General features: G+C 42.1%; 1 protein-coding gene across 1 annotated transcript; it reads right to left on the bottom strand.

The window, feature by feature from the left end:
* Positions 1-13,873: 13,873 nt before the first annotated feature.
* LOC143029240 (uncharacterized) lies at positions 13,874-14,375 on the bottom strand. The gene is made up of 2 exons (XM_076191921.1): positions 14,348-14,375; positions 13,874-14,280 (listed from the first exon to the last, which is right to left on the bottom strand). Exons 1-2 carry the CDS (start codon positions 14,373-14,375, stop codon positions 13,874-13,876), a joined length of 435 nt encoding a protein of 144 aa, XP_076048036.1.
* Positions 14,376-15,000: the final 625 nt, after the last annotated feature.

The raw sequence follows: 15,000 nt of genomic DNA, 5'->3' as shown, positions 1-15,000 counted from the left end.
CTCTCTCTCTCTCTCTCTCTCTCTCTCTCTCTCTCTCTCTCTCTCTCTCTCTCTTTCCTTCACTAGTGGGATTGTGATTTTTTTGCCAATAGCCAGTGTTACTTTGTTGGGGGACAGCAAAGCACCGAAGACTGGACTGAAAGAAACTATTTCAGTCGAATACCTGGACAAGGGGATTGTAGCCATTAAAACGTGATTGACATTTTTCCTTGAACGGACATTAGTCTCTACTCGGAAGAGAAAAAATTGCTTGACTCTGGTTCGATGGAAAGCTACTAAAGCATAAAAATGATGACACCTCATCAACTGTTCCTCTCCTTTATGCATTTCCTTTATCCGCAAACTTTCCGAGAAATCCTTGGGAACACGACCATAACGACCCAACACTCCTCCATTCACGCTTTCTTTAAAGTTAGAGGTCCTATTATGCCCCAAACGCGTTCTTCGGATGACTGAAATACTCTGGTCTGAAGCTGAACAAAATACGAATAGAATCTTATATTCCCGGCCGAATATAAAACGTATGAAAATTCTGTTCTGAACTGAAAAAAAATTAATGGTTTTGATGGGGTAATATAAGAAACATTTTATCTTTATCTAGAGTTTTTTCATGAAATTATTTTTTCAATATCTTCTTTCGCAGGCAAAAATTCAGTTTGTTTTAAAAAAAACCGCTCTAGTACGCAGCTCCTATCAACCATGAAAAGTGGAATATTACAGGTAGATGAAATACCTATACCTTAATTAAATAGGAATTATATACCATTGGAAAAAATAGATTAACACATTGAAAGAGATATTATACGATAAGTTATGATATATTTGAATAAAATAGAACCATGATTGAAAAAACAAGCTACATATCACAAGACAAAATAAATTTGCCATGATTGCAAAAAACAAAAAAATAAAGATGCAGTTATCTAACAACTAATCTCATTGATATGCTGCTACATTTTAGAGAATTCTTTTTCAAGATCTTTAGTTTGTTTGTTTGTTTTGTTTTGTTTTTGTTTGTTTTTATAGACTAAATGTTGTCCGATAAGTTGTCCTTCAGCAGAAGAAATTGTAGTGTTTCCATAATAAATTTATGTATACCCAATATTCATGTATATGCATATATATATATATATATATATATATATATATATATATGTATATACATACATATATATACATATATATATACATATATATGCATATATATATATATATATATATATATATGTATATCCATATGTATATGCATATGTATATGTATATTTATGTGTATATGTATATGTATATGTATATGTATATGTATATGTATATGTAAATGTATATGTATATGTATATGTATATGCATATGTATATGCATATGTATATACATATGTATATGTATATGTATATGTATATGTATATGTATATGTATATTTATATGAATATATATATGTATATGTATATGTATATGTATATGTATATGTATATGTATATGTATAAGATCATAAGAATGTAAGAGATTGCAAGAGATCATAAGGCCTACCCTATACAGTTCCATATCCCTTACCATCTTTTACCTCTATCCATAAAGTTATCTATTCTTCTCTTAAACAACAAATCATTTCAACGCTCACGACATTGTTACAAAGTCTATGCCACTCGTTAACCACTTTGTTGGTAAACCAATTCTTACCTGTTTCCTACTTAAACCTAAAATTGTCCAATTCAATCCATTACTACCAGTCCTGCCCTGTTATCTTCATTTGATGACCTTGCCTATATCATATTTGACATACCAAACAAAAGAGTTTGGAAAAAAAATCTATATTTTCATATGGCGCAATGACATAACTCATCTCCCCACCTTAGATGCCCTACTCCTCAGAAACTTGGAGATATGTTAAGCAAACAAGAATTTAATCTGAAATAAGAATTTCTGCACCCGATATCAACTACTCATACGATTTTATTCAGCTTTGGAAACCCAACCTCTCCATGGTATGAATTAAATAAATATATGCATAACACCTTCGAAGAGTCAGGATAACAGTTAATACGCGCACACAATGCATTTCTTTCTTTTACAATTTCATCAATATCTATTCGTCTTGTAATACATGAACATACTATAAAGTCACCTTCTCAACAGCATACAAAGAAGAAAGAATGATCAAGAAAATAGTAAAACAAAATATCAAGCCAATAACCCCAGATATATGATTAAATTTCATTATAAATTATAAGTCTAAGAAGATTAGCCTTTTTCTTAAGAATAGTCAGCAACAAAGCACGGAGACATTTCAAAATTCGCATTTCATATGTAGGTTTAATTGCAATAGAGGGGAATGTGGAACCCTCCCATCTTCCTACAATGGCATGACATCCATAAAGTTATCTCAAAGGCTTTTTTTTTTACTACTTTCTGGAGAAAAAAAAAACACTTGAGACAAATGCATAATGTCACACTTACGAGAGAAACCCTAGAAGATGGCATAGAAATGCTGGACACGTGCAATGTTGCAAGACGCCTTACTATATTGGAGGTATTATACATTATACATTAAAGAATTATCACCTAAGCTAAATATTCAAGCCGACGATCTGCAGGTTCTACCTAGCATGCGGCGCGCGGCCTCGGACCAATCAGAAGTCACGACTAAAGACTGTCCCAGCCAATCAGGAATGAGGACGAATGCCAGTATCCCAACTGAACCAGTATATTAGCCAACCCAACTCAACACAGAACCATTCCTTCTCCTACCACCATAGAATAAGGAGCGCGCCAGCAAATGAGACGACAAACACTAACGCCAATGAAGAAGGCTCAAACAACCTGAAATCCCGATCTGGAAATGATGACCGACTACGGCAGAGCCATCACAACACTCCCAAGAGAGTTCAAGATCATTTAAAGGTATAAAGAAAGTACCTTGAAGAAATTAATAAACAATAACACATGCATTAGAATCTCCTGTCCATATATATACTAAGTACACACACACACACACACACACACACACACACATATATATATATATATATATATATATATATATATATATGCAACACATCTACACTCAATATTATATATTTCTACTGTTTCTTTATAGTCTGCCCTTAACCTGAATGATACCATCTAGCTTAGAAGAATAAAACTTGAAAAGGCTTCTTCGTCTTATAACAAGTGGTGCTCCTTTAATCAGACAACCCATAGTTTCTTATGGGGATTGATTTTAGTAGATTTTATTCACCTGAATGACGCCCCCTACAAATATGTCCCGTCCCTCCAACTGGGCAACACCTCTTCAATAAAGCACTCTTTTTTATGTCCCGTCCCTCCAACTGATCAACACTTCTTCAATAAAACACTTTTTTAGTAAAGAAGGGAGGCCACTACCCGTTTATATGTAATAACTTTACAAAATCGCCACGTCTTCTCCCCCTAAACACTACATAATCGCCGGGCGAGACGCACGGCCTCATTCGAGGCTTTCTGAGTTGTTGACATAACCTTCCCGGCCTCCGCCAATGAGCTGCGAGGAACTCGCTACGGTGTCAAACAACGCGCAAAGTGTTTGCTTACCCATTTGCCGCCCTTCCTATGCCTCCTTCCCCTCCTCCTCCTCCTCCTCCTCCTCCTCCTCCTCCTCCTACTCCTCCTTCCCCTCCTCCTCCTCCTCCTACTCCTCCTTCCCCTCCTTCTCCTCCTTCTCTTCCTCCTCCTCTCCTCCTACTCCTCCTTCTCTTCCTCCTCCTTCTCTTCCTCCTCCTCCTCCTCCTTCTCTTCCTCCTCCTCCTCCTCCTTCTCTTCCTCCTCCTCCTTTTCTTCCTCCTCCTCCTTCTCTTCCTCCTCCTCCTTTTCTTCCTCCTCCTTTCTCTCTTCCTCCTCCTCCTTCTCTTCCTCCTCCTCCTTCTCTTCCTCCTCCTCCTTCTCTTCCTCCTCCTCCTTTTCTTCCTCCTCCTCCTCCTCCAAACCTCCTTCTTCCTCCATTCCTCCTTCTCCAGTCCCTTCTCTGTCTCTTCCTTCAATCCCCTTATCTTTCTCATCGTCTTCCTCCTCCCCTACCTCCCCCTTTCACCTTCTTTATCTTATTTTCTATTTCCCCCTTTATCCACTTTCCTCCCCTTGTACCTTCTCTCCCTCCTTATTCTATTATTCCACTGTTATTCCTCTTCTCCCTCCTGTTTCTCCTATTCCCTATTCCTTCCTCGTCTTCGCACTTCCTATTCCTCTTGTTCATCCTCCAATATTAATTGCTGCTGTTCCTCCTCTTCAGTCCCTTCTTCTTCATCCATTTCCTCTCCTCCATTTTCTATCTCCATTCCCTCCCTTCTACTTGTCTCCACCTTTCCCATTCCTCCCGTTCTTCCTCCTCTTCTTCCATTTCTATCGGTCCTTCTCTTTTTCTTCCCCATCCCCTCCTCCTCCTCCTTCTCCTCCTCCCCTCCTCCTCCTCCTCCCCCTCCTCCCACTCCTCACTCCTCCTTCTCTCCTCCTCCTCCTCCTCCCTCCTCCTCCTCCTCCTCCTCCATCGCGGTCTGTGTTTGCTCCCAGTCATAGGGTTACACGTCATTGGGAAGAGAACGCCCATGAGGGGGAAGGGGGGAAAAGGGAAGGCGAGGAATACATGAAGGGGTTGGGGAAGGGAAGGAAAGGGGAGGGGGGTGAGGGAAGGGTAAAGGAGGAAGGGAAAACGGCAGTGGGAGGGGAAAATAGGGGAAAGAAGTTGGAAAGGAGGGGGTATGGAGGTGGAAAAGAATGGAAAGGAAGTTGATGGGAAATAGAACGATGGAGAAAATGGAGAAGAAATGGAGGGTAGAGGGGGACTGTGGATATAAAGAAGGAGGATAGAAGAGGGAGAAAGGTGGAAGAGGGGAGGTGGGAGAGATAGAAGAGGTCCTGAAAAATAGGTGCACGAGTATGGATAGATGGATAGAAGGGAAAAGTGAGGATGATTAGGAAGGGAATATGAAGGAAAGTCTACAAACTCTGGAAAAACAAACAAACGAAAGATAGGAAAATAGTATGTTCATAATACACACATGCACGCACACATTAACACACACACACATACACATACACACACACACATACACACACACACACACACACACACACACACACACACACACACACACACACATGCACACACACACATACACACACACACACACACACACACACACACACACACACACACACACACACACACACACACACACACACACACACACACACACACACACACACACACATACTGTTCGCAATCTTCTTGAGTGCTGCATTAAGGCGGCGCCTGTCACCTGTCTTCAAGGAATAAAATACCAACAAATAGACGGCGTCCCCATGCGAGTCTTAGTAGCAACATTTTCAAAGGGCAGCATCGAAAAAATCTTCAACAAAGTTTAAACACCTGAAATCTAATGACGCTGCCACGACAACATCTTTATGAAGATAAAGCATGAGAAAATTAAAAGCTTAAGATATTGTCTATAAATAAAATCAGGCGTAACCTTTACGGTAGAAAATATCTTCGACAGTGTCGTACCATTCCTGGACATCCTGATGAAAGAAGAACAAGAGTAATTCGACATCAATGTTTGTTTGAAACCTACAAACACTAGACGATGCTTGAATGTGAGATGTGAGTTCCCCCAGTGATACAAAGATTCAGCCATAGGTTCCTATGTGCAAAAAGCACTCGCTTGTGGCAGCACGTACAAAGAAGTCCATCAAGATGTTGAACAATCCACCAAAGTGCTTAAAAAATGCATCGTGACACTCAGCATCGAAAGGCAAATAAAGAAAATCATGGACCAATGGCACCGTGCAGAGGACAAATTCATCAAGAATATACAAGATGTCAAACTTTTCTGTAGAATCGCCTTTTCAACAACTTTCAAATAAATGGAATGCATAAAAAACAATCAGTTAAAGAAGTCACAGCAGGAAGCCCAAAGAAGAGGTTGAATCATTAATGTATTGCAATAGCAATAAATAAATAAATAAATAAATAAATAAATAAATAAATAAATGAATAAATAAAAATAAATAAATAAAATGAAAACCGTTTACTACATACAAACGGCCCCATCGAGAAGAAAGAGCCAACCTAGTAGCTTCATATCGTTCACAATTCACTTGCACTCAACAGAACTGTGAAAACTTCGTTTGAACCTGTGCTCAGGCTAATAGGTGCTTTGATTATCACCGAACGTTAGTAACCCTAAAAAAATCATCTTCGACAGACACAAAATAATACCTAATGGTAGAACTCTAGTCATAAACCCTGTACCACAAAGTTGAATCCCTGATAACCATTGGTAAAACCACAATCTACAGCACAGTGCAACCTTCAGATCTTGAGAGGGTGCGATTAGGGTCCCACATCTACTGCAGAATGTAGAATCAGAATTCCTGGAAGAACATGCAGAACAAGAGGTATCTCGAATCTACCACCCCAAATAACGAATAAGACCTTGGGTTTCATTCCCCAGTTGATACTAACCTTGGCATACTTACTACTAGAATATAACCTTTACGCTCAATATGTATGGTTCCAATTACATATGTATTATCCTCGCCTACGCCGCTGCTTCGGTTATCAATGTTGCCCACACTAGATACTGATGTTACCGACGAGACAGGTGTATGCACGCACTGCTCGGCCCCTTACCTGAGTCCCCATATTCCATCCCAGCCAAATGTGCTAACTGTAGGAGGAGCCATGCAGCGTCTTTATCACTTTGAACAGTGTATCTCTTTGAACGTGAAGTCATCTGCCTCCAAGATTTGGAACATATCGGCTTCCAGGAGGCTCGAAACTGGAGAAGAATCATGGTGATAGACCCCGGAATCACAAATGTAGAGGTTTTACAGTCCTCCACTCCGGAAGGACTGTACTTGGACACTTGCGGCCCCACCAAGCGTACCTTTCCATGAGCATTGTGCGAGAATCCATCACACAGCCTTCACTACCCCTAGTGCTCCCCGTTCTATCACGTAATCAACTCCAGGTCTTGCCAGCTCACCAAACACTTGGCTACGAAACCTCTCTCTCTCAGTCCACCTTACTCTTACCTCTCAATAGAAAGGACTGGTTCCCCACTTGAAGCAAAGGAGTCTATTGCAAGGTAATAGAGAATGCTACACACGTTTATTCGCCACCACAGAAGCGTCATATTCCTCAAGTCAAAGCAGAATAGCCCATCACCAGTTCCTCGCTCGAAATTCAGAAAACCACTCCCAACTGAGAACAAAAACACGTAACTTTCTTGCATTCACTCACTACCAATTTCTTAGACCTCCCAATATCCTCAATGTCAATTGAATTAGTGTTTCTTGTCAGTCTCAAGTTCTTGTTACTCCACATATTCCCCACCCAACCACTTGCACCATTCCACTTCTCAAGCACATACAAACACAAGAAAGAAGAATTACCCGGCTATTCCTCTCACACACCCGCCTCCCCGCGACATTCCCCCCTCAACCCCCTGCATATTAAAAGCCACTCCCGGATGAGATAGTGGTTGCATAAATCATATGCTATTAATAGTTTAAGGACTTTAATGTCGCCTGTATGGACCAGGGACGTCCCCTTACACCAAAGAAAACCGCCTAACTAAAAAAGAAAGAAAAAAAAAATCTTCTAACCCTCCATTCCACAAGCTTTCTTGAATTAATGAATTTACATCACTAGGACTCCACATCTTTGGTGTATTATTGTACCCCAAAAAACAGCAACAAATACACTAAAAGCTGCCCACTTGATGGACATTTCATGTCATCAACCATATACACTAAGGCCCCTTTCACACTAGGCAACTAGTGACCGTCACTAGTGGCGGTCACTAGTTCCCTAGTGTGAAAGTCTCGGGCAACTGCAAGCAACTAGTGACTGTCACCAAGTTGTGGAATCCTCTCTCATCATCTCATTAGTCGAAATAATGGCATCAATGGAGGAGGTGCTTCTGTTGGCTTTGCTGGTCAAGAAAAAGTGACGGTCGGTGACGGCAACAGCCAGTGACGGTCACTTGTTACCGGAGCGGGCAACAGCCATAGCCTGTTGCGCAATCGGGTAACCGCAGTGACGTAGTGTGAAAGGCTTAATTTAAGATAATGGTAGGCAACTAGTGACGGTCACTAGTTGCCTAGCGTGAAAGGGCCCTTAGGAACCCCAGAGACAACGACCTATCCTTTTTATGATCCTCTAAATACACAAGTTATACCTAGAGTTGTATATCATCATCCTCAACACAAACGCACCCGATGCAACCCAGACTCTCCCAAGAACTTTCTTCCTCACATTCCTCTTCAAACAACGGTTTCGGTGCATCTTATTTCAGGAAAATTACCATCAGTCAGGAAATAGATTTAGTTTGGAAGTGGGCAGAAACAACTTTGCCAACCGCGTAGTTAATGAATGGAATAAACTTCCTGCAGAGGCAGAGAATGATAATCCGACAAGAAATAATGGCCTCAAACTGTCAGGAAATAGATTTAATTTGGAAGTGGGTAGAAACAACTTTGCCAACAGCATTGTTAATGAATGGAATAAACTTCCTGCAGGGGCAGTGCACTGTAGTTTAGTTCGAAGCTTTAAGATTCGTTTAGATAAATATCTAAGCAAGATGCTGTAATAACTGTCATTTAATTTATATTATTTGTTTATTATCATTTGTCTGTTTATTATTTGATTGACTTCATTCATTGTTATTTATCTGTCAATTTATTATTATTTACTATTTACCTGTTTGTCTGTTATTTAACTATACCTATGCATTTATTTATCTTATTTGTTATTATATATATCATTATGATTTTTTTTATTTCTTTTTTATTTATCATTATTATATATATTTTTTCTCGCATTCGACCTAATTATGGACCAAAAGGTCTCCTGTCGGCATGCTCCGCCTTTGTAATCCTTTGTAATCACAGGATTCTCTTCGCCTTCGCTTTTACAAATTGTAGCCACACTATACGCGCCTTATAACGTGACACTCTGCTCTCGCAATTCAGTGTTACCACGATCCCATATCTACTCCGTGCCTTTCGCCAACTACCCCACATCTTCCACCTCATTCCATGGGCCCAGTAGGACCTTAGATTCCGACATTGTCCCTAAGAACAGAAGCTCAAGTGAATTATTAGTAACGAAATGCAATAAAATCATCTCGATGATAAATTTCTTTGATTTGTGTCGAGGGCAATTTTTTTATCAATTCTTGACGTATCAAAGGGGTAGCTTGGAGAGATATTTTGCATATTTTGTATTTTGTATATATATTTTTTTTTCAAAAACCCAGATGTATTCATATAGCTTAAATATAATCGTCAGACTCTAACCAGAATCAAAAGAGGACACTAGGCTTTAGTGGATCACTTCCTGATGCTTGCTTTCTAGTGGATGAAATAATTTCGCGTTAACCAAAACAAAAAATATACATAAACACAAGCACACACGCGCGCGCGCATGCAGCTGTGTAACGGCCATGAAACCCAAAAGTCAGCTGTTACAATTCCCATAGCTCAGCATGGGCGTGCTAGGGAAAGGTTTGCTCTATTCCTCCTCTTTTCTTCCTCTTCTTCTCTTTACTTCTTTTTCTCCTCGTCTCTTCCTCTTCTCATTGTCTTCTCTTCTCCTCTTTTCCTTCTCTACTACTCTCCTCCGTTTCTTGTCCTCTTCTCTTCTTCCATTTCTCTCTTCTACACTTTCTCGCCTCCTTTTCTTTCCCTCGTACTCTCTTTTATTTCTCTTTTCTTTTCTCGCATTCTCCTCTTCTTCTCCTTTACTACTTCTCCTTTTCTCCTCTTTTATTTTCTTCTCCTCTTTTCTTCTTCAAATCTTCTCTTTTTCTCTTCTTCGTCTCTCCTCTTCTCTCCTATATTCCGCTTATTTTCTCTTCTACTTTTCTCCTATTCTCCTCTTCGCTTCTCCTATTCTCATCTTTTTTCTCTTTCCCTCTTTTCCTCTTTTCTTTGTTTCCTCTTATCAGCTTCTGTTCTTCCCTTTCTTCTCTTCGCCTCTTCTTCTCTTTACCTCTTTTTCTCTTCTCTTCTCCTTTCCTCCTCTTCTTTTCTTCTCTTCTCCTTTTCTTCTCTCCTTTTCTTCTCTCTTTTTCTTCTCTTCTCATAGTTTCCTATTTTTTGTCCTTCCTTTTTTTTCTATATTCTCTCCTCTTCCCCTCCCTCTATTCGTTTTCTTTTTTCTTTCCCTTGTGGTCAAGTCTTACTTTCCCCATTCTCTCTTTTTCTAATTTCCTGGTTTACAACTTTATATTCCTCGACTCTTTTTCATTCTCTTCCCTCCCTTCTCTCCTCCATCTCTTCCTCTCTCATTCCCCTCTCCTCCCTATTCAACTCTCCTCCCCCAACTTCCTAGCTCTCTTCTCATTCCTCTTCTTCATTCTTCTCTTTATTTTGTTCATTTAATCCTGGACCTCTACTGCTCTTCTTCTGCTCTCTTTTCATCTCCTCTTTCTCTTCTATTCCTCTTTTGTTCCTCTTGGTCTTCTTTCCTTGCTCTCTTTCCCCTCTCTCCTATTCTCTTTCTATTTATCCTCTCTTTTCTCTCCCCCACAATTCCTACTCTTTCTCCCTCTCTGACCAATTTCCGAATTCACCATCCTTTCTCTTCTATTCTTCCTCTTCTCTTCCTCTTCTCTTCCTCTTCTCTTCCTCTTCTCTTCCTCTTCTCTCCGCGTATTCCTTCCGTGATCCATCTCTCTCTCTTCTCACCATTAATCTCCCGTTGTCCAATTTCGCAGTTTATGGCCACGCCTTTTTATTTTATCAACCTCCTCTTCCTCCTCTTCCTCCTCTTCCTCCTCTCCCTCCTCTTCTTCCTCTTCCTCCTCTTTCTCCTCTTCCTCCTCTTCCTCCTCTTCCTCCTCTTCCTTTCTCGCTCCCCCTTTCAGTTAATGTACCTAATTGCCCTGTCCCTCTGCCCTATACCCTATACCAATCCTCCTTCCCTTCCCCTCTATCCACGTCTGTGCCTTGCTGTTCCTTGTTTTTGCCCTCATTTCCCTTTCTCCCCTCATTTCCCCTCATTTACCCTTCCCTCACGTCCTCCTTCATCTCCCTCTCGTTTATCCCGTATCCTATTGTCTCCTGCCCTCTCTCTTCCCTCATCTCACCTCCTATTCTTCTCATTTCCTCCAACTCCCCTCATCTCCCCCTCATTTCCCCTCCCCTCCCCTCACCTAGCGCTACATTCCTTCATTTCCTCCATCTCTCCCATGTCCTCACACCCCTCATATCTCCTCTCATTCTTCATTTCCCTTCGCCTCTGCTTATTTCCCCTCACCTCTCCCCAACTTACCTCCTTACACCTCCACACTCTTCAGTTCCACTCCCCTCTCCTTCCCTCCCCTTAAGACCCCTCACTCACCTTCCGTTCCGAACCTTGACCTTCCTTCCCCTCTTACTCTTACTCTGTTGGTTGTCAGGCCGGACGGCCCTTCACCGCTTCTTTCACTATGCCTCTCTAGATGGTTCTATTCTCTGCCAATTCTTTCCATTCCTCTCTTGGTGCCATCCTCTCCACGTCCTTCTCCACTCCATCCATCCATCCATCCATCCTTCCTTCCTCTCACCTAACCTAACCTCCACTCTCCTTCATAGACTTCCCCTTACCTTCCCTTACCTCCTTTAACATTCCCTCACCTCACCTCCCTTCTTCCCCTTCTTCTCCTTCCCTTGCCTCCTTTCACCTTCCCTTGTTTATTCTTCTCCTCTCCTCACTTCCCTTTACCTTCCCTCCTCCATCACATTTACCCTCACCTCTTCTTTCCTCCTTTTACCTTCCTTCACCTTACCTCACCTCTTCTCTCCTCCCCTCATCTCCTATCGCCTCCTCTTCATTTGCCTTACCTCCCCTGGCTTCCCCTCACCTTTCTTCACCTCCACTCACCTCATTTATTTGTAACTATCTATTTTCTACCCTCCCTTTGCCACAGCAATGCCTAACCTCACTTTTCCCCTTCTCAAAACCATTCTCTTTAGTCCCGCTGTTTCTCTCCACTTGATCTTTCTTTTGTGTTTGTTTCTTGATTTAGTCCCTTCCTTCGTCTCTTCTTTCTTCCCCATCGCCTCCTCCTTTGTCCCGCACTTGTGGTAAGATAAGCATTTCTCTTGATCAGTATTCAGAGTTTTGCGGTTCGATGGCGATACATGACGTCACATACTGTTCTCTGACGTCTACTTCGATTTACCAAGTCACCATTGATCTACGACATCGCGCCCGTGATTCCCAATTCTGAATCTTAAAAAAAAAAAAAAAAAACAGTTCTAAGGTCGATTCGCTTGCAAGTCCTCAAATGAAGAACAAGTTGCTTTAGACATCACTCAATTTCGCGAAGGTACCTTTGTGTGGTAACAAAAACGCAAAAATTAAATAACACAAATATAGTTTACCTCTCCATGTATTCAGTGCAACTTAGCGCTACAGTTACTAAACAATCGGTGCTGGGAATCTAAGTGGAAACAGGAAAAATATATATAATTTGAATAAGAAAGGAAATTGGTATAAATCTATTAAAATTGTTAAAAGTAGAGTAGAACAGGGCCTAAACACAAATGCACAAGCACTCACATAATATATACATAGATACATACATACATGCATACATATATGTATATATATATATATGTATATATATATATGTATGTATAAATGTATACACACACACACACACACACACCCACACACACACATATATATATATATATATACATATATATGTATATACACATACACACACACACATATATATACACTGTATATATATATACATATATATATATATATATATGTATGTATGTATAGTATATACCAGAAAAGTCTTCCTCTTTTTTCTTTTTTTCTTTTCTTTTTTAAGTTTCGTGGTTTGTTCCGGCATGGGTAGTCTTTAAGGCTGGGTTCCCATCCGGGGTACACTTTAGGGCTGGGGAGTTTTCAGGGGACTACTTTTAAGAATCGGGTTCCTCTTAAGAGATCTGATTTCACAGGTCTGGGTTCTAAGGAGGTCGGGGTTGTTCTCGGGAGGTTCAGGATCTTCTCGGGAGGTTGGGGATCTTCTTTTAAGCTTTAGGATCTTCTCGTGAGGTCAGGGATCTTCTCAGAAGCTTTAGGATATTCTTGGGAGGTTTAGGATTTTCTCAGGAGGTCGGGGATCTTCTCGGGAGGTCGGGGATCTTCTCGGGAGGTCGGGTATCTTCTCGGGAGGTTCAGGATCTTCTCGGGAGGTTCAGGATCTTCTCGGGAGGTTCAGGATCTTCTCGGGAGGTTCAGGATCTTCTCGGGAGGTTTAGGATCTTCTCGGGAGGTTTAGGATCTTCTCGGGAGGTCGGTATTCTTCTCGGGAGGTTCAGGATCTTCTCGGGAGGTTTAGGATCTTCTCGGGAGGTTCAGGATCTTCTCGGGAGGTCGAGGATCTCCTCGGGAGGTTCAGAATCTTCTTGGGAGGTCGGGGATCTTCTCGGGAGGTTTAGGATTATCTCAGGAGGTTTAGAATCTTCTCGGGAGGTTCAGGATCTTTTCGGAAGGTCGGGGATCTTTTCGGGAGGTCGGGGATCCTTTCTGGAGTTCTGGAATCTTCTTGTGAGGTCGGGAATCTTTTCGAGAGGTGAAGGATCTTCTCTGGAGGTCGGGGATCCTTTTGGGAGGTCGGGGATCTTCTCGGGAGGTTCAGGATCTTCTCGGAAGATCTGGGATTTTCTCTGGAGGTCTGGGATATTCTCTGGAGTTCGGGAATTCTTTAGGGAGGTCGGGGATTCTTTCTGGAGTTCTTGAGTCTTTACGGTAGGTCATGAATCTTCTCGGGAGGTCGGGGATCCTTTTGGGAGGTCGGGGATCTTCTCGGGAGGTCGGGGATCTTTTCGGGAGGTTCAGGATCTTCTCTGGAGGTCGGGATCCTTTGGGGAGGTCGGGGATTCTTTCTGGAGTTCTGGAATCTTCCTGTGGGTTCCGGCATCCTTTCGGGAGGTCAGGGATCTTCTCTGGAGGTCTGGGATCTTCTCAGGAGGTCGGGAATTCTTAAGGGAGGTCGGGGATCCTTTCTGGGGTTCTGGAATCTTCTTGTGAGGTCGGGGATCCTTTCGGGAGGTCAGTAATCTTCTCTGGAGGTCTGGGATCTTTTCGGGAGGTTCAGGATCTTCTCTGGAGGTCTGGAATTCTTTAGAGAGGTCGGGGATCCTTTCTGGAGTTCTGGAATCTTCTTGTGGGGTCGGGGATCCTTTCGGGAGGTCACGAATCTTCTCTGGAGGTCTGGGATATTCTCTGGAGGTCGGGAATTCTTTAGGGAGGTCGGGGATTCTTTAGGGAGGTCGGGGATCCTTTCTGGAGTTCTGGAATCTTCTTGCGAGGTCGGGGATCCTTTCGGGAGGTCATGAATCTTCTCGGGAGGTCGGGGATCCTTTTGGGAGGTCGGGAATCTTCTTGGGAAGTTCAGGATCTTTTCGGGAGGTCGGGGGTCTTTTCGGGAGGTTCAGGATCTTCTCTGGAGGTCGGGGATTCTTTAGGGAGGTCGGGGATCCTTTCTGGAGTTCTGGAATCTTCTTGCGAGGTCGGGGATCCTTTCGGGAGGCGAGGAATCTTCTGTGGAGGTTCAGGATCTTTTGTGGAGGTCGGGAATCTTCTAGGGAGGTCGAGAATCTTCTATGGAGGTCTGGGATCTTCTGTGGAGGTCTGGGATCTTCTGTGGAGGTTCAGGATCTTCTGTGGAGGTTCGGGATCTTCTGTGGAGGTCGGGAATCTTCTAGGGACGTCTGGGATCTTCTCGGGAGGTTTGGATTTCTTCTTCGGGGTCAAGGGTTCTCTCTATTCCTTCGTTCTTCTGACCCAAGTGGACCCTCCCGTCCTTACGAAGGGCCAGGCAACGAATGGACACAAACGATTTGGGCAGATTGGCCGATATGTAATAATTTTTTCTTTCTTTCACAGTGACTTTGAGGGCTTCCCAATATTTTCGCCACTCGTATACATACATACATACATACATACATACATACATACA

This window comes from Oratosquilla oratoria, chromosome 1 (assembly GCF_046742065.1).
Source record: "Oratosquilla oratoria isolate Oo_2021 chromosome 1, ASM4674206v1, whole genome shotgun sequence".
Taxonomy (NCBI): Eukaryota; Metazoa; Arthropoda; class Malacostraca; order Stomatopoda; family Squillidae; genus Oratosquilla; species Oratosquilla oratoria.
This window is presented reverse-complemented; position numbering and strand designations above follow the sequence as displayed.

Coding starts and splice junctions, on each gene's coding strand:
- LOC143029240 (XM_076191921.1), bottom strand. CDS start 14,375: ATGACCTCCCGAAAGGATCCCCGACCTC. Junction 14,281..14,347: donor CCGAAAGGATCCCCGACCTC/GCAAGAAGATTC, acceptor ACCTCCCTAAAG/AATTCCCGACCTCCAGAGAA.